The sequence below is a fragment of the Thamnophis elegans genome, chromosome 4 (assembly GCF_009769535.1).
Source record: "Thamnophis elegans isolate rThaEle1 chromosome 4, rThaEle1.pri, whole genome shotgun sequence".
Taxonomy (NCBI): domain Eukaryota; kingdom Metazoa; phylum Chordata; class Lepidosauria; order Squamata; family Colubridae; genus Thamnophis; species Thamnophis elegans.
Genome location: NC_045544.1, coordinates 20,817,250 through 20,842,530, shown reverse-complemented (window position 1 = coordinate 20,842,530; position 25,281 = coordinate 20,817,250). Strand labels below are relative to the sequence as shown.

The 25,281-nt window shown below is 37.1% G+C and overlaps 1 protein-coding gene across 1 annotated transcript in view; it reads left to right on the top strand.

The window, feature by feature from the left end:
- Positions 1-25,201, top strand: part of MDN1 (midasin AAA ATPase 1) — a 121,958-nt gene extending 96,757 nt beyond the window's left edge. The window contains exons 81-102 of the mRNA XM_032214966.1: positions 41-175; positions 353-525; positions 734-895; positions 1,278-1,412; positions 2,532-2,673; positions 3,665-3,846; positions 5,075-5,215; positions 6,804-6,942; positions 8,050-8,339; positions 8,600-8,764; positions 9,699-9,800; positions 11,598-11,799; positions 12,947-13,120; positions 13,339-13,493; positions 15,231-15,311; positions 15,969-16,087; positions 17,600-17,774; positions 19,132-19,205; positions 19,307-19,421; positions 21,038-21,101; positions 21,705-21,847; positions 23,165-25,201. Coding sequence (XP_032070857.1) covers positions 41-175; positions 353-525; positions 734-895; positions 1,278-1,412; positions 2,532-2,673; positions 3,665-3,846; positions 5,075-5,215; positions 6,804-6,942; positions 8,050-8,339; positions 8,600-8,764; positions 9,699-9,800; positions 11,598-11,799; positions 12,947-13,120; positions 13,339-13,493; positions 15,231-15,311; positions 15,969-16,087; positions 17,600-17,774; positions 19,132-19,205; positions 19,307-19,421; positions 21,038-21,101; positions 21,705-21,847; positions 23,165-23,353 — 3,257 coding nt within the window. The 3' untranslated portion in view covers positions 23,354-25,201. The remainder of the gene's footprint in view (positions 1-40; positions 176-352; positions 526-733; positions 896-1,277; positions 1,413-2,531; positions 2,674-3,664; positions 3,847-5,074; positions 5,216-6,803; positions 6,943-8,049; positions 8,340-8,599; positions 8,765-9,698; positions 9,801-11,597; positions 11,800-12,946; positions 13,121-13,338; positions 13,494-15,230; positions 15,312-15,968; positions 16,088-17,599; positions 17,775-19,131; positions 19,206-19,306; positions 19,422-21,037; positions 21,102-21,704; positions 21,848-23,164) is intronic.
- Positions 25,202-25,281: the final 80 nt, after the last annotated feature.

The window sequence follows — 25,281 nt, the reverse complement described above, 5'->3', positions numbered from 1 at the left end:
AAAATCTTCCCCATTTAATTTTTCAATGACATTTCTATAGACGACGAAACATCCAATGATGGATTTGTAGAACACTTCTCGGAAGAAATAGAACTTGCAATCCACGTTGTCTTGAGTTCTGTCCAGTGTTTGGTTGAAAGAAGAAAAGACAACGAGATATTCCCAAAGGAAGATGGTAAGACTGAACATTCTTTCACTTGTTTTGTTTTGAAAGCAAGTGTTATGTCAAATGCATTTTTCTTGCTGTATACACAATAATTTTAAAAAATGAGAACCGACAATATATAGGACATATTCATGAGCTCAATTGGAATGCATTTTTGATAATTGCTTTTTATATTTGTTATTCCAGGGGAAGAATCTTCAGTTGATGGACTACAGACAGGGCATTTAACTAAACTCTTAGATGAAGAAATTTGTTCCGATGTAAATTCTCTGCATATACAAAAAATAATTTCAGTCATTTCTGAACTCTTGGTGGAATTGAAAACTTATGGCGAGGACTACACTGCATACAAATGCAAGGTGATATTTTTCGGCTGAAATATATCTCGTGGGAAAGATGTTAAACATAATGTTAAGCTTGTTTCTTCATCTTGCCTGTATGTAAGAATAAAAAATATTTTTCTGAAATTGCTAAAAAATATTACAGACAGTGAAACTAACTAATATGTAAATGCTTAATGTAATTATTCCATAATTAATTGACATTATTTTTCTTTTATTTCTTCAGCTTTTTAATCAGGCCTGCCATTTGCTGGTACGGCTAATGCCAATTCTTTGCAAATATTCGAATATTGTCCTTTTCTATCTCACGGTTTCCTTGGCCACACATAGGAGCACTGCAAAATTGCTTTTTGTCTTGACAAACATATTTACGGAAATTGCACAGAAGGTAAGAAGTAGAAAGTAAATGTCATTGTGAGAACTTACCTGTATTACTTGCCTTTTATTCCCCACCACCCAAAAAAAGATTTTTACTTTGTAATATTTTTTTTCTGGAATATTAAGTCAACTGCCTACTTTTTGAAAAAAAAAAAAGATATCATTTTGGCTTTCTTTTGGCAATCTGATTCTGATATGAATAAAAAAGACTATTTACATGTTAATAAGTAACTGACCCTTAGTGGATTTTTGCTGAAGTAGATTTTCCTGTCCTTGGGAGAAAGCTTACAAAAACTTTGCCCCCAAACAAAAGAAAACTTAAAATGGTGGGACTCAGTGTTCATTTTAATGACTGCTATCCTTGGTTCAGCTGAGTGTTTTTTTATTATTAGGGTTTCTGTTTACCAAAAGAAATCATTGAGGATGGGGGACAAGGAGGAACAGAATTCCATGATTATGAAGATGGGGGCATTGGAGAAGGGGAAGGCAAAAAAGATGTTAGTGACAAGATAGAAAATGAAGACCAGGTAAGGTTTGATGTGTCTGTTTATAATCTATACAAAGCAAATGAATGCTAGGGTTTTAGTATTTATGGGAAAGATGAAAAAGTGCTTATACTTTTTGATGGTGAACAAACAGCATTGCATAAGGATGTCCACAAAATGGAAAACATGTCAAAAGTTCAGCAGAAACAAAATTTGGAAGCTCTGAGTTGGTCCCAAATTTTTGGTATTACAACATCCAAAACAACAACAGAGCAATTTTCTGAGGTAATTAAGGCAAGGCCACTAACGTCAGAGGTATCCCAGCACACCATATCACAAATAGCACACACTTCCCCAATCCTCCAAGCACTTCCCTCAGCGCTTCCTTTTCCTCAATCACTTCTGCAATTGCTGCCCCAGCCTGGCATTTCATACGGCTTACTGCCCCCTTAATCTTCCCAGTGCCATCCCTTTCCTCAGCCCCTGCTACTACCAATATCCTGGCCTAGGCATTTATTCTTTATGATAATGGCCTTGGCAGGACCAGTCTTCCAGTATGGTATACGCCAACATCTGACCTGCTTCTCCTTAGTCACTGCAATTGACCTCCTTGGCTTTTTGCCATACCAGCCACCATCAAACCGCTTCTGCCAGGAATGATTGGTCTAGTTTGGAATAAAGCAACAAATGTGTATAGCCACAAAGGCCATACCCAAGGTCGTGTTGTATTTGTAAAGCAGTGGTTCCCAAACTTGGCAACTTTTAAGACTTGTGGACTTCAACTCCCAGAATTCTCCAGCCAGCTCTGCTCTGCTGGCTGGAGGATTCTGGGAGTTGAAGTCCACAAGTCTTAAAGTTGCCAAGTTTGGGAACCACTGTTGTAAAGGAAAGGTTAATGCATGGAATGTTAAGGAACAGTTGATGCATGGAATAATGCAGGAATCCCTGCATTATTTTTGTACATGTATGGGTTTCAAAGTTACTTCATTCCCTTTAATACTCTACTTCAGTTTTTAAGGAAATTTACCATAAAAATAAATTAGGCATTCTTGAGGGGAGAGGGAGTGCTAAAATTATCTTGCTGAAAGTTGAGGAAGGAGCAAGAGGAATTCATGCTACTTCAAAGAGGACACCCTGTTAAAGCTTGATTAAATATTCCAGGTGGAAGATACTTACCAAAAAGGTCAGGAAAAGGAAAAGGAAGATCCCGATTCGAAACCGGATATTGAAGGAGAGGATAATGCAATTGAAATGTCTGAAGATTTTGAAGGGAAAACATATGATGGGGATCAAGAAAAAGAAGGTATGTGTTCTGCACTATATTTTTCATCTTTCTGACCTGATATAAAGTAACTCTGGAATTTAGCGCACAACTGGGAAGTGATACTAAAGTTTAATAACTTTTTCTTTGAATTTAATAGAACATACTGATGGCAGGCTTCCCATTCCTGTGTAATATTATTAGGAAAATCTTTTGGTAACACTGAAACACTTTTGAGATTTTTTTTGTTACTGAAGTTGGAATTTGATAGAACTAAATGTACCAATACGGAATTAACTTAAATTTGACCCTCAGTAGTTTCCTGTGACAAAATTAAGCAAATCCAAGCTCTAAACGAAACCTTCCTTCCCTTCTTGTTGATCTCTTTGTATACTTGGAATAAAGATTTTCAGACCAAGAGGACCAAGAATTCAATAGGATTTTGAAGTCCACAGATTGCGGTTTTTACACAACAGTGGCAATTTTGTTGGTCTTTTCCAAGTATTTAAGAAAGAAAATATGGTGTATTTAGTAGCTGTTCTAATTAAAAAGCAAAAGTTTTCATTGGAAGATCAAATTAAGTGCAGTGTTTATCATTCCTACTCAGCAATATATTACAATAATGAATGAGTGAACTTTAGCACACTTAGGTAGTATGACAAAGCCACAAATTAAAAAAATAAGGTTTTTAATATTCTATCAATACTTTAAAGGACTATACATTTAAGATTTTTTAAAATCTTAAATCTCATTCACGTAGACTAACTAAAAAGCGTAAATATTCCCATTGCTGTAGAAATTAATTTTGCCCATGGGATGAGAACTTTCATATATCCCAGTGTAAATGTACTTTATATACAAGAAATTGCCTATACATCAAGTTAAACCATTAGTCCATTTATTCAGTTGAAAACTATATGATCTCCTATTGAACTCCAGTCTGTCTCCAGACCCATAATGCTTCATCTTTATAATTATGGTAGTTCCTTCTTTGAAGATTAACATTGAGCTTTATTTATGTTACCTTGTATAGAAGAGGATGACAAGTCTGATGAAGATGAAGACTTGGATAAGCAGATGGGAAATCTTGGAGATGGAGATGCTGACAAATTGGACGAGAGGCTTTGGGGAGATGATGATGAGGAAGAAGAAGAGGAGGAGGAGGAGGAGGAGGAAGAAGATGGGAAAACAGAAACTGGACCAGGGATGGATGAGGTAAAATTTTAAATGAACATAATGTTTGAAGGAGTTAAGAGTTGCACCATTGATTAATTATATAAAATGTATGATAGTACATAGAAAAGGGGGTGTGATGAATCAGCAGTTAAAGATGCTAAACTTCTTAGCTGGAGAGCTGACAGCCCAGTTTCAAGACCAAACAGGGTGAGCTCTCATTATTTGACCCATATCCTGCACATCTAGCAGTTCAAAAGCATGCAAAGGCAAGGAGATAAATAGGTACCACTTCCAATGGGAAGGTAACAGTCTTTCAGGTGCCTCAGCGTATAGTCATGCTGGTCACATGAACACAGAAATATCTTCAGACAACGCTGGCTTCCTTGACTAAGAAACGGAAGTGAGTACTGCCCCCTAGAGTCGGACATGACTAAATGGAGGAAACCTTTAACTCTACATAGAATTCAATTCCTTTCAAGCTATTTTTTTAAATTCAGGCCACATAAAAGGAAGTGCTTTTTCATACAGTGAATTAAACTTTGCAAAATAATAGCAATGGATGCCAAAACTTCATTTCAAATGGAGATTAGACAATGAAAGGAATGGCAGCTTTCATTATCAGAATATTTGATGTTAATACCTGATCACTCCCAAGAACGTCTGCTAGAAGAAGCTGTTCCATTTACCCTAATGGTGAATGTCTTCAGCACATGATTGACTTCTCTCAGTATGTGGGATTTATCCAAAGAGCTATTCTTCACTGTAATTACTTTGCACAGAATGTAATACACTAAGCAAAGTAAAGAGTAAACTCCAATTAGTCTATTTCTTATATTGGAACTTTTGAAGGGCTTTTTATTTCCTCAGAAAAGATTTTGAGGCTTTTTCAATTTTGATTTAAAAAAAAAAAAAAAAAAAATCTTACTCGGTTTATTATATAGCTTTTACCTTATTTTGTAATGGAGTATGCATTAATATTTTAAGAAATTATTTTGAGCTTTCTTTTTAAAACAGTCTGAGTGGGATGTAATAAATCTACTTTTATTTAGCTCAAAAGTTCAGATTGTTCTATGATAGCATATTTTATTAGTTTAGCTCTGTTTGCTGTTGAGAAAGCAGAACAAATGCATTCTGTTAAAATAGGGAATTGTTTTTAATTAAATAGCTATATTCATAAAAGAGGTAACCATGTTTCTCAAAACAAGTTAAATAATGAGAATTATGTGTAAATTGGTGGTAACATGGATATTTTTCTTGAATTATTTAGGGAGATTCCGAATTAGTGGCAAAAGATGACAATATAGGAGTTGACAATCAAAATGAGAAGAAATCACCCAACGATGAAGAAAAAGAGAAGCAAGCAGATGATAGCGAAACCAAAGAGAAAATCCATGAACAAATAGATGAGGTAATAGAGATGCATAGCAGCCTCTTGTTTCTTCACTAAAGAAGGAATAAGAGGCTACTATAAATTAATGGTAAATTAATTTGTCTCCAAAACATGCAATGCATGTCCAGAATTCCTAGAAGATGAGTTTTAACAACCAGTGCCCATCAAAACTAGCCAGTAAATATCTTATCTTTTGCATGATTATTTACTTATTTTGTGCATTGGGTGGGAAATTAAAAGAGGAAATGGCAGCAGAGAATAGTAGTTAAGAAGCTGAATGTTTATGCACCCATATGTGAGAGATTCAATAAAATACTGGGAGTTTGCATTGCTAATTTAATAGTGCTTTGGACCTTTTGTGCATCGGTTCTCTTGTTAAAGCAGACACCTTTTTTCAGGTTTCTGCAAAGAATGTGAATACTTTATTGAATTGATTCATTTCTAAATCTCTAAATTGAATTGATTCATTTCTAAATCTCTAAATTTTCCGGCTTTCTATTTCTCTCCCCCCTGCTTTTCTTTGCTTTCATTTTTAACTATCTGTGCAAACTCAGTTTTTGCAAATAATTCTTAAAGTTATTGCACATTTCAACCTGGCACAAAAATCTGGAAAAAAAGACATTGCTGCTTTAATTAGAAGCAGAGTAGGGCTGTTCTCATCAGTGGTGAGATTCAAATTTTTTTACTGCCTGTTCTGTGGGCGTTTCTTGGTGGACGTGGCTTGGCTTGGTGGGCGTGGCAGGGGAAGGATACAGTAAAATCTCCATTCCCTCCTCACTCCTGGGGAAGTTGCTACAAAATCCCCATTTCCTTCCCATCGGGGAGGCAGAGAATAGGTGGGGGCGGGGCCAGTCAGAGGTGGTATTTACCAGTTCTTCAAACTACTCAAAATTTCCATTACCGTTTCTCCAGAACTGGTTAGAACCTGCTGAATACCACCTTTGGTGCTCATACAGCATCCAGAAAATGTTTTCAAATCATTTTCAAAGCATGTGTCTTGATATGTATTTAGAGGATTCTCATCTTTCTTGTTTTTAATTGTAAATATTTGAAGTGTGTCACTTGATGAAAGGACTGGTGTCCATTTTAGAATTTTCCCTCCACTATTAATGTTTGTATAATATTCTTAAATATTATATTCTTAAATGTTCTTAAACTTCTTAGTTAAAAATATATAGTAAAAATCAATATTCCTAACTAAGTGGGGAAAGCAGCTCAGGCAAGATATCTCGCTGATGTCTAGACAGTGTTTATTATTACCATTATTGTTATTCTTTTTTACCAAAATATATTACAAATATAGTAATCATAAAGGATTAAATATAGTGATCATGAAGTTCCATCCAATAACAAGGATTCATTCACAGTTCACAATCAAACCAACTAGCAGATATTGATAAGACAACATCAATATGTATTTAGAATTGTACCCTGTGATATGAAAGGATATATTTTACAATGGGTGATACACTTCCTTAAAGCATTCAGATGTTTTTCTGCTTGAGCAGGTTCAATAGAATTTCAAGCCTCAGAAATTTTGCCTCCCTAAAGAATGACATCTCTGCTTTCCACCTTCATTCTTCTTATAGTGTCTTCTGCTTCACAGGGTGAATATGATGAGAATGAAGTGGATCCTTATCATGGAAGGCAAGAAACACAACCTGAACCTGAAGCCCTGGAACTTGATCATGAGCTGAACCTAGGAAATGAAGATATGGATGAAGAAGACAAAGAAGAAGAAGAAGGTAGACGTGAACATGGCTAAATGATGCTCAGGATCAGAAAGATTGTTATCTCCAGGGGGGTGAAGGAGGAACACTTGACAAAACTTGTGTCCTGGTACAAAAGCTGCAACTTACAAACTTGGCATCAGAGTTTAAAGTCTGGCTTTCTGGCCAAATTATTGAAAATTAGGATTTTGTTGCTATCAGCAAGTATGTTTGCATCTACAACAATTTTCATCAGCTTGATGAAGTAAAAAATAAGTAATCTTAGTAATTTGAAGAGTTGATTCAAAAGATGCTATTTATAGTTTAAAGTAGATAGAACAATGAACATTTGGGGAATTAGGTAAGCTAAGAATGTGCTCTTTTTCAAATTTGAAGCCGAAAAGGTGCTTCACATTTGAGCCACGGTGGCACAGTGGTTAGAGTGCAGTACTGCAGGCTACTTCTGCTGACTGGAATTTGGCAGTTCAAAGCTCACCAGGCTCAAGGTTGACTCAGCTTTCCATCCTTCCGAGGTGGGTAAAATGAGGACCCAAATTGTTGGGGGAAATATGCTGACTCTGTAAACCGCTAAGAGGGCTGTAAAGCACTATGAAGTGGTATGTAAGTCTAAGTGCTATTGCTATTCAGTGGGCTTATGGGCATTCATGCTATATCTGCCAATGGCTCCTTGAAGAAGCTGTGTTTTCCCCCAGCACCATATGGTAACTGTGTGATCTCAGGAAAAATATGTGTTTGGGTTAAAGAAGTGTCCACATTGTGTCTAATTTTTGGCCCAATTGATGCTCCCTGAACACATGGGAGCTATCCATTCAATACCCACTGTGCAGCTATTATGCGATTCAAGAAAAAGAAATAACTTATTTATGGAAGAAATTGAGAGGAGAAATTGATGGTTTCATGGATACGCCCAATCCCAGTCCAGAGCTTTGTATCCAAAGCACATCCTTGGTTTGCACTTTTTTCAGTTCCCTGGGCCTTGATCACTTATGTCTGGTGTCCTTTGTCCTTTCAGGTATTCAGTTCCAGAAATAATAGTGCATGTATGCAATTTAGCAGGCTTGGGGCATTCTATCCAGTTGTATGTGTGTGGGTTTTTAAAAACTATATCTCTTTTTCTATCAGGAGAAAATCCTTTTGAGATTGAAGAGAAGGCGATAGATGTAGATGAAAAGGAAGCAGAAGATAAGAATACTGGAGATATGGATGAAGATGGACAGGATTCTGAGCAAGTCGAAAAAGATCCTTCTGAAGATAAAATTGAACAAGATAAAAATGAAGAAGATAAAAATGAAGAAGGGACAGAGAATTCTGATGCAAATACAGGCGAAGAAGAAGACTCTACTGTAGAAGAGCAAAAAGCTGAAGAGAAAGAACAGAACATTTCCACTGCTGATCAAGGCCTTTGTCCTCAGGTTTCACATATTGTTATTAATAGAATTTTGTGTGTGTGTGTGTGTGTGTGTGTGTGAGAGAGAGAGAGAGAGAGAGAGAGAGAGAGAGAGAGAGAGAGAGAGAGAGAGAAGGAGTGAATTTCAGTAAATACATTTTCTCTAATTTGTCATGAAAGAAACTAAGCTTGTTTATAGTCTAAAATGTGTTGTGTATGGTATGTCAGCTACTAATATTTTGCCAAACTAATGCTAATACTGACTCATTTTTTTAATTGCTTCAGAAAATTGATGAAGCTGGTAATGATACCGAAAACGAAGAACAGTTACCTGAAGCTTTGGAAAGAATGGAACATGAGGCATATGGAGAGACAGGAGAAGAGAACCTGCAGAGCGATACAGCTGTTGAGATGGTTGGAACTGCATCTGAGAAGGATCAGGCAAAAGAGGTGAAATGGAATAACCTTATAAGTATTTGTACTGGTACTGGAGGAGTTGCAGCTTCAAATGTATCTCAGCCATGGGAGCTCACTGGTGCCTTTGGATCACCATCTCTCACCTCAGCACATCTCATCGTAACCTTAACCCTAATTGCAGTAGAGGGAGAATTTTGTAACTTCTTTAGCAGCTACTTCATGTCTCTCGTGTATTTCTATCCTATCAACTTATTGAGTAATTGCTTTAAAAACTAGTGTCTGGCTCATATCCAGAATATTTTTTTGGGGGTTCACTTTGACTTAAGAGTTTGGTAGATCTATAGAACGCAAAATAACAGAGTTAGAGAGGATCTTAGAGGTCTTCTAGTCCAACCCTCCGCTCAAGCAGGAAATCCTTTGCAATTTGAGACAAATGGCTGTCCAATCTCTTCTTTTAAAAACTCCAGTGATGGAGCAGCTACAACTTCTGGAGGCAAGTTGTATCACTGATTAATTGTTCTCACTGTCAGGAAATTTCTCCTTAAGTTTTAGACTGAATGTCTCTTGTTAAGCTTCCATCCATTACTTCTTGTATTGCCCTCAAGTATTTTGGAGAATATTGGATCTGTTCATATTCTTCAGTAGGTCTCAAAACACTGAAAATAAGGTAGATGATAATACCAGCATCCATTTTCCAGTAAAGGGGAAAGCATATTTCCATTTTTAAGGGGGAAAAACATTTATAAAAGTGACAATGTATTACAGGTGTTCTTTGTATATATACTGCTTTTTAAACTTTATTGACTATTCCCTTTGGTTACATCCTCAAATTGCTAAATTAATCAATTTCTCCAGTAAGACTATCATATTTCTCTATTCCAAAGATGATGTAGTTGTCGGCTTTAAGCTTAATATGCCTGTGATGTGTTTTTGCAAACAAGATCTTACTTTGCATGTCTTATTTCAGGAACACGGGAGTGGAACTTCGGATGCCAATCAGCCAGAAGGACATGAATCTGAATTAATGGCACATCTGGCTTCACAGAAACAAAGCAGAAAAAATACCCAGGTGTCTTATTCTTTTAAAAATGTGTAAATTACTCTTTTGCAAATTGGAGGCTCCTATACTAATGATCTTTGAAGACTGTTTAATGGAAAGCCAAGGAAAAACTAAGCATATGGGACCGCTAATTATTCCTTGGCTCTCGTGCTGCTTGGATGTTTTAAGATAGTTTTGAGCTGAAAAAAAATCAGAATCTGCTGATACGTATTCGAAGAGAAACTGCATCTAGAAGTAATACAGAATCAAACACAAACTTTGTACAGTTTTTATTAGGAAAAGAAGCAAAAGCAAAGCAGAATTGAATAGCAATAGCAGTTAGACTTATATACCGCTTCATAGGGCTTTCAGCCCTCTCTAAGTACAGGGCGGGGCATAACCTTTTCCTAGGGGGTCACAGCAACACTTGTAATAACAACACAAATAATTCATACACCATTCGAAAGCCCATCAAAAACTGAGTTTATTGACACGATTTAATAGTCAGTATGACCACCATTAGCCCTTCGAACAGCATTCAAACGAGGTGGATAAGAACACAACAAATCTTCAAACAGTTCCGTTCGATTTTCCAGATTTTTCAACACAGTTTCCAAATTCATTCTCAAAGTTTCAACCGAATATCGATTTTGACCTTGCTCCTGAATCATCAGAGCTTCCACTTCATCCTTAATTATGGCCCCAATGTTCTCTGCCGGATTGAGATCTGGCGAATTTCCCGGCCAGACGTCATTCGTTTTCCACGAATTTGAAGGATTTCTTGGGCCACTTTTCGGTTTCCTTTTCGTTGTTTGCGACTGCCAGTTGCAATGATGGCTTTGCTTTCTTGGGACAGTTGCAGAGGACGCCCTTCTCCAAATTTTGTGAAACATTCTTGGGCTGTTTTGTTCCAATTATCAGTAACCCAATCCGGATGACGTTTCAATTTGTTTGCAATCCATTTTCGATTGATAAACGTCGCTCCAGCATCGCGAGCCTCTCGAAAGGCAATGCATTTTATTCTGTCAATGATCCTTTGTTCTTCCGAATCGAATTTTCCAGCCATTCTTAAAGCAAATTTAACATTTAATAGCTCATTCAATTCAGTTTTTTATGGGCTTTAAAATGAGGTGTCGCGGAAGTTGTAAACTGCTGTCGATCTTGCTGTGACCCCCTAGGAAAAGGTTATGCCCCGCCCTGTAGTTTACAGAGTCAGCATAATGTGTGAAAATGATATAGGCCGGCAGACCTCCCAGATCACTGTCTTACTGGCTTCATTGTGGCTCCAACTTTTCCTCTTATAGCCATTTAGAATTAGAATTCTAAATGGCATTTGGTTTTGGATCATAAATAAAATTTTGATTTGAATTCTATGTTGTATGAGCCTTCATATACAGAAAGCTCTCAGCCTAAAAATACTTTGGGCAAGAGGAAAAGAGAAGCTTCTACTTGAACTTGAGAGCCAGTAATAGAGTAAACCAGAATTTCTGGGGCACTTGACTTTGGTCTAGTTGCCCATTTGCAGAGAATTGCAGGTATCCCAGCTGGAGCCTGGAAGACAAGATTAAGCTGCAAGCCAGATTTTCCTACTGTGCAAATAAATACATAATCAAATAGAATTAATATTTTAAGGCAGGAGTGGATAACGTGAAGCTGCAGAGGCAGGACAACCAGCCTATCTTTTCAAGCAGTTCCCAAAGTCAATTTCATGCACCTCTAGAATCCTTTTCTCTTTTTTTAAAGGAACAGGACCTTTTTTATTCTCTTTTCCTGAATAGAATTTGGATTTGCTTCATCCCCTTGGAAATGTGCTTTCCTGTGTTTCAGAGTTATAAAAGAAAGCCAGGACAAGCTGACAACGAACGCGCACCAGGAGATCAGAGCCAACCTGTTCACAAGCGACTGAGAACTATTGAGTCTAGCCAGGAAGCAGACGAAAGACCAGTTCAGCCAGGACAACGTCAGGTGGAGGCTGACACCTTTGAGCATATTAAACAAGGCAGTGAATCCTATGATGCTCAGACCTATGGTATGGCAGCATTCACAAGACACCTCAGGGAATAATAATGATAATCTCTTTATGGCATCATAGTTTAAAAAACATATATATTTCTTCACGAACAGATACCCTGTTTCCCTGAAAATAAGACCTCCACGGATAATAAGCCCAATCAGGCTTTTCAGCGCATGCGCTAAAATAACCTCTCCCCCAAAATAAGCCCTCCCCCCAAAATATTGCAACACAGCAGCAGCCATGAGGTGACCATGCTTGCTATCTCCTATACCTCAAAAATAATAAAACCTCCCCAAAAATAAGGCCAATCGCTTATTTCAGGGGTCAAAAGAAAATAAGACCATGTCTTATTTCCGGGGAAAGACGGTATGTGATGACTGGGTGTTGTATTCCTTTTACATTCATTTACACTTTAGGTTCATTTTGAGAAATATATTTTTCATTCTGCTCTAATTAATGCTCTACAGTTTAGTCTACAATGCTCTATATCCTAAGACTGTGGGGTTGCACGAAACCTTCCTAAGCCTTGAGTGTGACCCCCAAAATCCTCAAGTATTGTTATCAAATGGTAATTGCTAATGCAGCCAGAATGGGAAAAGCATTAAATTTGTTACTAGAGAAAAAAATTTAATTCTAGTTTTAGATAAATAAACCATTTTAGAGAATGATATACTTTTTTGTAAATAAAACCGCAATGATAACTAAGTTAATCTTTTGTTTAGCTTGAAATGTAAATTAAATGAAAACCTTGGGGGTGGGGGGTGGGCAATGTCTTCTCCTCCACAACCTTTTCAAATATATTCCCTCCTGTTGCCTCCTACAAGTCAAATGCAGTCCTCAGCCTAGAAAAAGTTTGCATCCAAGTATCACATCTGTGCAAATTTAAATCTTACTGAGTTTAAGAGACTTAATATTGATTTAACAAATGTATAGAGCTGTGTTGTGTTTCATGCTCAACTGCTAACCATATTTTATTTTTGCTACATTGGGCTAGTTCAAGGAGAAAAGTCAATTTGCTTGACAAATGCCATGCTTGTTTCTAGACTGTTAATAGATCAACTCCGAATTTTATGATGGCTCATATGCTGATGCTGGAGAACCTCTTGTGATTTTTTTAAATATGGTCTGAAAACAGTATTTTACTGGTTTATGTTCCCACCAGATGTAGCAAGTGAAGAACAACAAAAACCAATTTTGCCTGTTAATGAAGACAATGAAGAAACAATTTCTGATGATCTGGCTATGGAAACAGAAGATCACGCTGCTGAGGAACTCAAAACCTCAGAGGTAGAAAAATTGAATCCAGAAGCAAAAATGTCTGGGACTTCCAAATCTGGTAAGTCGTCAACTTCTTGCCTTGAGAATTCATTTTTTAAGAAATAGCTTCCTACATGTTTGTGGAAATAGCACAATAATACTGCTAATGAAATAAGTTAATACTAGTGAATAATAATTTGTTGATTTATCTAAGACATTGCTACGTATTAAGTGAGCCAAAGAAGGGTACAGGAACGGATATGCAGTAATTAGCGAGTATGTATAATTCAATCCTAGGACCTGAGCAGATAGAGGCAGACAGCCAAGTTCCTAATTCTGAAGATGCTGAAGAAAGGGAATCAAACTCTTTACTGCCAGAAGTAAAGCAGGACCGAAACAAGCACTCGACTATTCATACCGCTCATCAGTTTTTGAAGGATCCCAATGCACAGGTAGAAGACAGCTCACATTTTTAAAACAAAACGATGGGCTAACTGGTTTAAGCAGATATATTTTAATGTGATCATAATGTTGCAGTAGTTGCAGGCTGTTGCAGATTACAATCTCAGGTGATGTAGAACATAGGTCCCCAACCAATGCACGGCCGGTATTGGTCCGGATCCTGTTGGGAGCCAGACTGCACAAGCGGCAGGCAAACACACTAAGCTCCATTTACACAAGCGGCGGGCAGCATGCAAACCCCTCCCCCCACCACCACTCCCCGGCTGCGGCTGCTGCTGATACACAGAGCTAGAAGGGTTGGGGACCACTGATGTAGAATCAATAGATAGGTTTCAAATTTGGGGAGGACTTTCAACTGCTGATGATTGGATGGGGAGATAAAATTATGACAATAGGTAAAGACATTAATGCTACCACTTTACCTTGTAGACTCAGTATATAAGGAGAGTCAGATATCTACATTAAAATAGCATGAAGTTGCTTTGCTTTCATTACTATTATACCCCTGTAAAAATTATAATTACAAATTGGCTCCTTGGAAGTTTACAAATACAGTTAAAGTTAACAGTGCCTGAAAATAAGGAATATGGAAATAGAGATATATAGAGCTGCAAAATTTCAGCATTCTGATCAATACTCATTTTCACTTTCATCAGATTCATCCAGCCTGTAGCTCAGGGGTGTCAAACTCATGGCATCACATTGTTGTCATGACTTTTTTCCTCTTCGCTAAACCGGGAGTGGGCGTGGCCAGCGCATGACTCATCTGGCCTGTGGGCTGCGAGTTTGAAGGCTTCTGTAGCTGCTTTAAATACTGGTGCAGTCCTCTGAATTATATCACCAGATTCAAATGGATACTAGGGAGAGAAAGCTAAATATAATCAGTGGTGACAGTACTTTTTCCAAATCTGTAAATGATTTTCTCAATTTACTTCTTGTACGTGTTAAAAAGCATGGGGACCTGTTAGAGGTTTAAGCCATTTTTCTGCAGAAGGGAACTGAACTGGCAGATCACTGTGAAATTTATTTATTCTACTGTACTTCTATTTATTCTAGAAGGATAGATGGTAACAAAAAAAATCAGAACAAGTCAGTAAAACAGGGTGGCAGACTTGCTGAAATGTTTCCTACAAGTGTAGATGTGATAAAGGACAATAGATAATCTGGGGGGAAATCCATGTAATTCTGGAATGTTGTATTACTAGGGATGATCTAGCACTTTTCAGGAAGATAAACTAGCTGTTCTAGCTTGGACTACTGGTTTCCAAGGGAACCTGTTTTCCAGTTCAGAAGATTAATTTTCAGAATACTACTGGAGTATCTTCATAATTGGGCAAATGGCATAGTCTGGAGAAGAATCACATTCTGTATTTCTCTAGAGCAGTGGTTCCCTACCTTTTTTTGGCCATGCCCCACCTAAGCATCTCTAAAATCCCTGTTGACATATAATTCTTACTCTACTTAAAAAGTGAACTCTACTCACGGGGAGGAAGCCTAAAAGGCTTAACTTTGTTTAAACAAAGTTCAAATTGCCCCCATTAAAAATCAAATTGCCCTCCTGGTGGGAACCATTGCTCTAGTCCAGAGCATCCCATTCTAAAGGTTTTGCCCAACCTCTATAGACTAAGATAAAATGTAGATTACTCTTTGAAGGAGTATTTTTACCTCACACTAAAACTAATATGTTCATATTACTGGATTCTTATTCCAATTTGTTATATTTTAAGCACATTTTTAAAAACCCTGAAGAACTAAGGCAAGAACTAGAGAAGCAGCTTGAAGCCTGGAAGATTAGAAATCCTTTAGAGGTTAGTAACATATTTAAGTAAGGATATCATTTTGTATTATTTTTTTATGAGAAAGGTAATTAAATCTTGTTTTGAAGTCATGTTAAATACTATTCCTTAATCGTTTCAAACCTGTGTCCTGATAATGTTCTGCATTATCTAACTGGTGTTTTTATAATCATAAAATTGTACAACAAATCATTTACTTTATATTAAATAAGTATAAAATATTACCTTTGAAAGCCTGTGGGAGAATTAATTACTGACCTCAAGGTATTAAGAAATGATGTACTCTTAACTTTGTGTTTTATTAAAGATATTTCTGGATTTTTTAAAATAAATATTGGGAGCCTGAAGTCCATCTAATACAGTGTTTCTCAACCTTGGCGACTTTAAATCCGGGGGACTTCAGCACAGCTGGCTGGGGGATTCTGGGAGTTGAAGTCCACCGGACTTAAAGTCGCCAAGGTTGAGAAACACTGATCTAATATTTCTAATACATGAACACTCGGAACACATACGAATTTTCATAAGACACCCTGGATGTGTATTCTGCATTACTGCTAACACACTGTACAGACAACAAAAACAGTTATTTTCTAAAGAAACTGGGTCCGATCACCACTTGTTAACTAATGGATTTTATGTGGGTTTTATCTTGTACCTTGAATGCTGTAGGGGGATGCAGTAGCCGAAGAGATGTGGCAGAGATACCTTTTGCTCACTGAACCTCTTTCGCAGCAGCTCTGTGAGCAGCTCCGGCTCCTCCTGGAGCCAACTCAGGCAGCCAAGTTGAAGTAAGTAGAGCAAAAAGCAGGAACCAGCTAAACAGTTTGATTAGCGGAGCAGAGTTTCATAGTAGAATGCATAGCGCAATGAAATCAATGGCATTTAATGCTTGTTTAATCTCTGTTTAGCAGCTGCCTAAGCTATTCACATACATATGAGCAAGCAAATAGGTCAAAAAACATAAATAATTTTAAAAAGATAATTTTTAAACAAATGTGGACATTTATGACAATAAAAGTCATTGTGAAAATGATTTAGGCCTAGTCAGTTTCAACCAGCAGTGCTCTGCGGTGGGTGAGTTCTAATTTAAATCTTAATTAGTTAAGATCCCAGAGGTGAGCTTGAGGTTAACCTTTTTTAAGGAAGAACTTCACTGCAGAGAAAAGCATCTCAGAAAAATGGTTTAAGCAATCTCTTCATCCTGCAGGAAGAGAAAAAAGAGGGAGGAACAGTCGGGCACATGACACTCCACTAGAGAACTTTATCTGAATGAGATGGCAGCAATTAATGATCTTTGCAGCATCTCTCTCACATAGTTCATTTAGCAACCATTTCTCCAGAACCAGTTGTAATCGCTAAACAAGGACAACCAGTATTCATTAAATGGGTGCATTAAAATGTTAATTGAATTAACATTCTGAGTTCAACAGCCATATATCTTGATTAAATGCTATCACTTTTCCAAGTGTATTAATTATTTATTGCATTTATGTATTGTCATGTTCCATATTTTAGGATGATACAAGAGTCTTTGATTCCTTCAAAAGGTTAACTATTGTAGTATAAGCATTTGCAGACTGAAGTCTATGTGGGCTTGGAGTTTGTGCACATGCAACAAGACTACAGTTTGACAGTATAATCTGCATATTCCCAAATCATATTTTATTTTGATTGATAAAGTTTTGTCAATTATGACAATTATGTCAATAAAGATACGTTTTCAAGTCTGAATTGTGCTTCAGAGAGATGACTGATTATATACTTTTGGAGCATAAGAGCAGAGAGGCAATATCTTTCACACATTCTATAATAATAAAACCAGAATTACGTATGCATAACAAACATTGTCCTGTTGGCACAGCTGGCAAATTTTATTCAGATCGCAGAATTCATTGAGATTGCCAGAAATAAAATTCTGTTTATTTGGAAAGGAACAATAACAGCTTTTGCAATTTCTATCTAATATTTTGGATTTTCCTCCTAGGTTTCTATTTTTAGAAAAGCTGTGAAAAATATTTAAAATTATTTCCAACCCTTTGTCTCAGCCAACATCATCTTTTCCAATTGTCGGACAATTACATATATGCAATAACCACATTTGTAGAAATCTAGCAATTTCTTCTAGCAATCTTAAACCAATATTTCTGATAATTAAATCTCTGGTGAGTTGTGCAAAACTCATATTCTGCTTAATTATTTTTATAAATATCATGTTTACAATAAATGTTATATGTCATATTGTTATGATATTTATAACCCTGTGTTATAGTGTTCATGTTTTGAATGTTCCCAATTACCAGAGGTGATTATAGAACAGGAAAAAGGTTGAACATGCGCAAAGTAATTCCATACATTGCAAGCCAGTTCAGAAAAGATAAAATATGGTTACGAAGGACCAAACCCAGCAAGCGGCAATACCAGATTTGTTTGGCTCTTGATGACTCTGCCAGCATGGTAGACAATCACTCTAAACAGGTAAAAGAAATTACAAATATTACATCACATTCTGATCTTACAGGTTTGCATTTATTCATATTTCTTCTGTGTTTCATATTTCTTCTGTGTTTCAGTGATGGCGAGCCTTTTTATTACGGCGTGCCAAAATTGTACATATGCCCTTGTCCACACCAATTCAATCCTCCCCACCCATCTGTGCATGCACGCGTAACCCCTTCACAGGCTCCGGAGGCTTTCCTGAAGCCTAGAGAGGTTGTAAACGCTCCCCGGACGCCCTCCAGAAACGGATCATTTCCAAACTTTCAGTTGGCCCATTGGGGCCGTTTTTCGTCCTTCCCAGGCTTCAGGAAAGCCTCCAGAGGTTGGGGAGGATGAAAAACGCCCCCAACTGCCCAACCAGAAGTTCATTCCCACTCTCACTGCACTTCAATGGATGTACAGGCAGGATGTTTAGTACTTGAGATACTTGATGTATTTAAAGAAAAGTGTCATCGCTGCAATTTTCTAATTTCTTGCAGAGTTTGTATGAAAGTATGTGGCATCACAAGCTTTAAGAGAAGGTTTTATCGGTGGCAAACATTTTTAGAATTTTGCAGTTTAAATGTTAATTCTGTGCCAAATTGTTCATATTAAAATCTACTGATTACCGTATATACTCGAGTATAGGCCGACCCGAATATAAGCCGAGGCACCAAATTTTACCACAAAAAACTGGAAAAATTATTGACTCGAGTATAAGCCTAGGGTGGGAAATGCAGCAGCTACCGGTAAATTTCAAAAATAAAAATAGATACCAATAATGTTTTTGAATATTTATTTCAAAGAAAAACAGTAAACTAGCGGTGTATTCAATGAAATACTTCACTCACCTCATGATGCTGATGTCCCGCTGTGATGATGATGTCCCGTGCAGCCGCGGGAGCGATGTCCCGCCTCCTATGACACACAGCACAGTGATTCCTATCATTGGATCACTGTACCAGAGGAGGTGGGACATCGCTATGTGGCTGCTTGCCATAACAAGGAGGAGGTGGGACATCGTTGCAGAGCGGCAGGAGGGGGAGGAAGGGGAATCGTAAGACAGCCCTGCATTACATTAGAACGTGAGGAGGGGGGATGGTGCGGTGCGCGCTGCGCGGCAAACTGACACAGAGGGAGGGGAAACTCACAGGGGCGCCGGGCCATTCACAAGTGTCACCCAGCGGCATGGCCCCGCCCCTTTTTCTCCTCCATTTCGGGCAAATTTTTCACTGACTCGAGTATAAGCCGAGGCGGCTTTTTTCAGCCCAAAAAGTGGGCTGAAAAACTAGGCTTATACTCGAGTATATACAGTACTTATCAATGAACTCCAACTACGTCAACTTGTTTTTTGCAGCTCGCATATGAATCCTTAGCAGTGATTGGGAATGCTTTAACACTTTTAGAAGTGGGACAAATTGCAGTATGTAGGTAAGAACACCTTAAACCTTTATTGATTTTCGGTAGTGAAAATTAATCTAATTCTTGCAGGGGGACACATTTTTAAAAAAATATGTTTCACTTTATTTTAGTTTTGGAGAGACAGTTCAGCTGCTACATCCATTCCATGAACAATTCAATGACCGATCAGGAGCAAGACTACTACAGCTCTGCAAATTTGAACAAAAGAAGACTAAGATAGCTCAGGTAACGCCATTTCTTAAGGTCATGTTGTCCGTTGCCTTACATCTGACTGCATTGTAGAGACAAATCTGCTTGTACAAGCTTCAAGCTGTATGGCAGGATCCTTCCCCAAGTTTTTAGAATTGCCTTTCGGTTGGTGGTGGAAGTAACCTTTAGATGAGATGAGAAGCATATAAATCAAATGAAATAAATATTCCCTCACTGTTGGTGCCTCAGGATTTCGCTCTTACCTGTTTGGGTGCTGGTTGTGATAAAGCTCACAAGTTCATGTCCCCCATGACAACCATAGACTTGTTTCAAATACTGGGGCCAAACCATAATGGTGGCAACCCCTTGGATCTTGTCATTTTCCCTTGGCAACTATCATATTTTTCAGAGTATAAGATGTACCAAGGTTTTGAAGAGGCAATTTTTTTAAAAAAAAATGTTTTGCACTCTGCAAACCTCCCAAAAACGGGCCCTTTTCCGTGAAAAGGATCCCTTTTTTTTGTTCAAAAAAAGGCATGAATAGCCTTTAGGGGGCTTGCAGAGTGCTCCTGGGAGGTGGCCCCCCAAAAAACGAGCAAAAAACGGCCTGTTTTTTGTCAAATAAAATGTATGCATAGCCTTATGTAGGCTTATAGAATGCTGCGGGGGGGGGGGCAAATTGAGCAAAAAATAGCCGGTTTTTCACTCATTTCTACCCTCCCCAGGCTCTGCACAGCCATTTTGGTGAAGGGAGCGGAATTTCAGGAGGCAAAAAATGCTGTATAAGACGCACCCAGATTTTCAGCCTCTTTTGTGGGAAAAAGGTGCATCTTATACTCCAAACAATACAGTAGTTGATATTCTGGAGAGAGAGAAGGGATTTCTATCATCATGGTCAGATTGCCATGATCTGGTTATGATTAAGAGCAATCTGTGAGCTCTGTAGTTTTTTTTGGGGGGGGGCTCATTGTTCTGCCCCAGTTGATTTCCAGTGGGAGCATGGGGAGTTTTCCAGCTCTCTAGCAAGCAGTTTTGCCATGATTGGTTAAGTACTTGGCATTAGATAGTGTGCTGGGTGCTGAATAGCATTGCCTCTGAGTAGAGTCTTCTTGCTGGTGGCTGATCCCATTTGGTGCCTTGCTTTTCCATGACCCTCTCTAATAGTGAAGCACCAGAAACAATGTCTGGAGCATAAATTGTAGCAAGGCAAGAAGTCAATATACTACCAAGGACAGATACATGCTTATGTTCTGGCTTCATTACGGCAATAAAGGAGGCTGTGTTTACTTATTGGGACTCTTATCCAGTGGCCTTAATTTGGATTGGACAGGGAGAAGGTGACAGGAATTCTCGGCAATGAAATGGTTCCTTTGCCATTTTATTGTAGTGACTGCTGTAACTCTTAACAAAATGGAACCGAGGGTATTGCCTAATTTCTGCTGGGGGAAAGAATGGTTTACTTTGTTCTATCAGAAAACCATCTCAAAATGAAACAATGCTTACTGCTATGCTTCAAATAGAATTTGGAAAAGTAGTGTCTTAAAAGTGTACAATTCAAATTGGGCGTTCCTATTCCTTGTCACAGAATCAGCATGACAGTTTTAGGGTGGAGGCTGTTTTTCACAATATTTGTTTCTCATGTTCTTCTACAGTTTTTAGAATCATCAATAAATATGTTTGCTGTAGCACAGCACTTGTCTTCGAACATCAATCCAGGTATGTCTCTGATTCCTTTTTTGTAATCATTAAAAATTACCTTAAGTGAAAGCTGTCTGAATTGTTCTGGAATCAGGCAACTTCTAAACTGAATAAATAAATAACATCAGCACTGATTATAAGAAGTTGTAGTCTGTAGTTGTTGATTGGTTGATAAAGGTGTGCCTACTTTTAAGTCACAACATGTCAGAGCAGGATGGTCCTTGTTGCACTTTACACAGGAACAATGTTGAAATGGGCAACTCAATTGTTTGAATGTTTGAACTTTAAAACTTAAAAATATTGTGTTGAATAGCACTTCTTAATAAATATTCTAAACAAGAAATATTTGAATTCTTAGTTGCACAATTCATTACTACTAGACAGTTTGGATCCATTTCTTCAGTTATGTACAGGATATTCAGCAATATTAGGTTTTAATTTAAGAAATTAATACTTAGATTCCATTTAACTTATCCTATGTAGGCAATACATTTTTGGAACATTTTCATTTTTTGAAATACTAAGCAGTACAGAGCTTTCAGAAACTCTTGCAATATTTCTTGTTTTCTGTATACTTGATCCATGATTTTATTAACAACTGAAATATATGTCTTTTACTAGAAACTGCTCAGTTACTCCTAATAGTATCAGATGGAAGAGGTCTATTCCTTGAGGGCAAAGAACGTGTCAAAGCAGCTGTTCAGTCTGTACAGAATGCAAATATCTTTGTTATTTTTGTAATATTGGACAACCCTAATTCACGGGTAAGTTATCAATGCATCTGTGCAGCTTTTTTAACTGAAAAAAGCCTATTATACATAATTATAAATTTATAATATTGGCTATTCCCTTAGTTCCCCTTCAAATGGTAGTAAAAAGTATTTTTTCTGCTTTTATTATTACTATTATTTTATATTATTAAAAGTAACAATAAGTCTATTTGACTTTTTCAAATGTTTAAATTTTCTCAATCACATAAACATAGATTGCCTTTCCTACAAAACAGTTGTTTATAACCATGCCTAATTTCTCATTTGCTGCAGATATATGAATTATTCATACATCTGAATTGATAAATTAATATATGAATTAATTGATAGTTCTGATTGATTGATTGATTAATTGAGTTCTGGAATCTGCAAAGGTCCATGACCAATTTGTATCTTGGTCCTGCTTATTCCTATCTAATACAAAAACTTAAAAGACAAATTTAATGCAGTGTCTTATAAAGATACACGAGAACCTTTAGGAAAGATTTTTTTTTTAAATGTAACCAAAAGGAACCAGACAAATCATTTATTCATTTATTTAACTTGTTACGAATATCTACTATTTGTTATATTGTCATATAATTCTTTATTTAGAATCTTCTCATTTATAAACCAAAACATTTGGCTTTGGGTGTTAGTAAACTAAATGTTTACTAATTCATTTAGTAACCATGTTTGTTCCAACTACTTGATCATTAAGCAAAATGGTCACTAAGGGTACATGAGTCTGAGAGAGAGGGAGATACTGCAAAGATCATTGTTTGCTGTTGCCTCATTCAGACAAATTTCTATTGTTTTTTCCCCCTTTTTGACCCCTTGTAGTGCAGAGAGATTGCTTACACAAACTATCTTCCTGAGCTACTTTTTCCTACAGTGTAGCGCTTTCCTAAAAATGCTAAATACAAGTTAACCTCTGTGTCCTTAATTAATTGATTAGAGCCCTACTACCAGTTACCCTGTTGCCTAAAACTGATTAGACCTTATTTAGTTTCACACTGAAGGCTTTTGTTGTCAGGTACATGAAATCTGGTTGTTAAATGTATGCATTAGTGGGAAAATAAAAAATTACTGTACTTGCAAATGATTGCTAACTGAGGTTGTTGATGATCAAGGAGTGGCTGTAAGTTAAAAGGGGGGGCGGACATACTTATCAGGAAGAGAAAAATCTCGTTTTTTTCTGCTGTCCTCCTTACCATTTTCAATTGATTTAACACAAGCATGTGTATACGGAAATGAGTATTACTTGATTATGAGAAAAGTCTAAATCTGTAATTCAGTATTCTGTTAATTTGCTGCTGTTTTCATTCACAGGATTCAGTCTTGGATATTAAAGTACCTGTATTCACACGGCCTGGAGAATTGCCAGAAATAAGGTCATACATGGAAGAATTCCCCTTTCCTTTCTACATAATTCTCAGAGATGTGAATGCCCTGCCAGAGACTCTCAGTGATGCCCTTAGGCAGTGGTTTGAACTGGTGACTGCTTCAGACAGTTTGTAGAGTGCGTCAAGCCTTCATCGAAGCATATAAGCTGATGTTCAAGGGAGCCAGAAATCTTAAGACCTCAAACTTGCATTTTCCCTTCTCAGTGCAGGAAACTGCAATCCATGATGAACTTAGACATCGTCCCTAGTTTCCTTGCCAGTATTGGGAAACAGTGAAAAAAACATTTTTTTTCCTTTTATTGTTGTTTTACTTTGAGTATCGGTAACTTATTCTAGATTTTATTTGATATTCTCATCATTAGGAATTAGGCAGACTTGTTGAGTAGTAAGAAGCAAGCTTTGCCTCCAAAAGAGGAAGTTGAACTCGAACTGTTGAACTATAATAAAAAATAGTTTGCTTTTAAGTCACCTGCATGAGTGGACCCTGTGTTGAGGAGTTGGGGGAGATTAAATTTTACACAGCCAAAAATAATAATAATCTCCTTGAATACTTGAAATTATTCAATATTGCTGAACGGTTGCTGCAAATATTTTGCTGCAAGGATATTTTTGTTACACTAAAGACTGGATTATCATTTTACACTGTGACTTTTGCCTTCTGTCCAAGGCAATTACTAGGACACACTTGCAAGGGACTTTTTCTCCCCAACCCTTTTTCATTGCAAAAACTATGCATTTTTTGTGATTATTAATAAAGCCATCCTTTTGTTTGTAATTATGGTGTCCATTGTTTGAAAGAGTTAATCAAGCCTGAAATAATCTAAATAAGGATTATTCAAACTTGAGAACTAAAGTAAATTCTGACACTTTCTTGAACTTGTCCATTCTTGTATGTAAACCAAACATCAATGTAATGATTATACTGCACTATTTCATGGGGTCCAGATGTGACTGGTAAGGGAAAGTTAGCAATTAAACAGGAAGCAATTGTAAATGGAAGTTGGAGGAAATATATCTTGTACAGATACAATAATCATAAATTACAAAGGGGATATATACTTTATATATATATATCAGTACTTGGAAAGCAACATCTGTCTGGGATCTATGAACATATATCTCCCCAGGCCAATATTGAACTGAAAGCCATGTGACACTGCATGCATTAGAACTTAACATTGCAAAGTATTTACAGTGCAGAATTTAAAGTATTTTGTGAGAGTCCGTTTGGTATAGTGGTTAAGACATCAGGTTAGAAATTGGGAAATCATGAGTAATAGTCCTGCCTTGGACACAAAGCCAACTGGATAACTTTGGGCTAGTCAGTTTCTCTCAGCCCTAGAAAGGAGGCAATGGCTAACCACTTCGGAAAAACTTTGCCAAGAAAACTGCCGGGATTTGTCAAGGTAGTCTCTAGAAATCAGACCCAGTTGAACAGAAGGAAGAGAAATCCTTTATAATATCGTGAAACTGCAGGTTTTTAAAATTCCTAAATCAACCCTTTCTTACAATTACTTAATATGAAGTTACTTAAAACAACTTGGCTATAAATAGCCTTATGTAAGGTTAGACATGTTGATAATTGGGATATATAATTAATCAAATCATGAAGATTGGAGTTGATGTTTACCATCGTAATTCTTCTCCATTTTCAAAACTCACAAAGATGTTCTGTTGGGTAAAAGAACTGCATTGTTCCACTGGTTAAATTCCTCTTCATATTTTTCTGCTTAAAAATTATATTCTGTAAACCTTGGAAATTTCTTGCTATGGATGACTCTATTTTGGATCCAAATTTGGAGAATATACAGGATGTGATTTATGTCAGGGTATTGTGATCTTTACCAACAGCGTAAAATGGCTGTCCAAAATAAAGCAGAACTACCTCAAAAGCTTCAGGCATAAAGGAAGAATACTGTAGTTTGCTGTAATTTGATAAAATAAAACCTGACAGCTCAAGATAGTTTCTTGTACTGTTTATTTCCTGGTCTCTCAAGTATTCAAATAGAACAAAGGAAAGTAATACTGATGATTTGTAGGCTT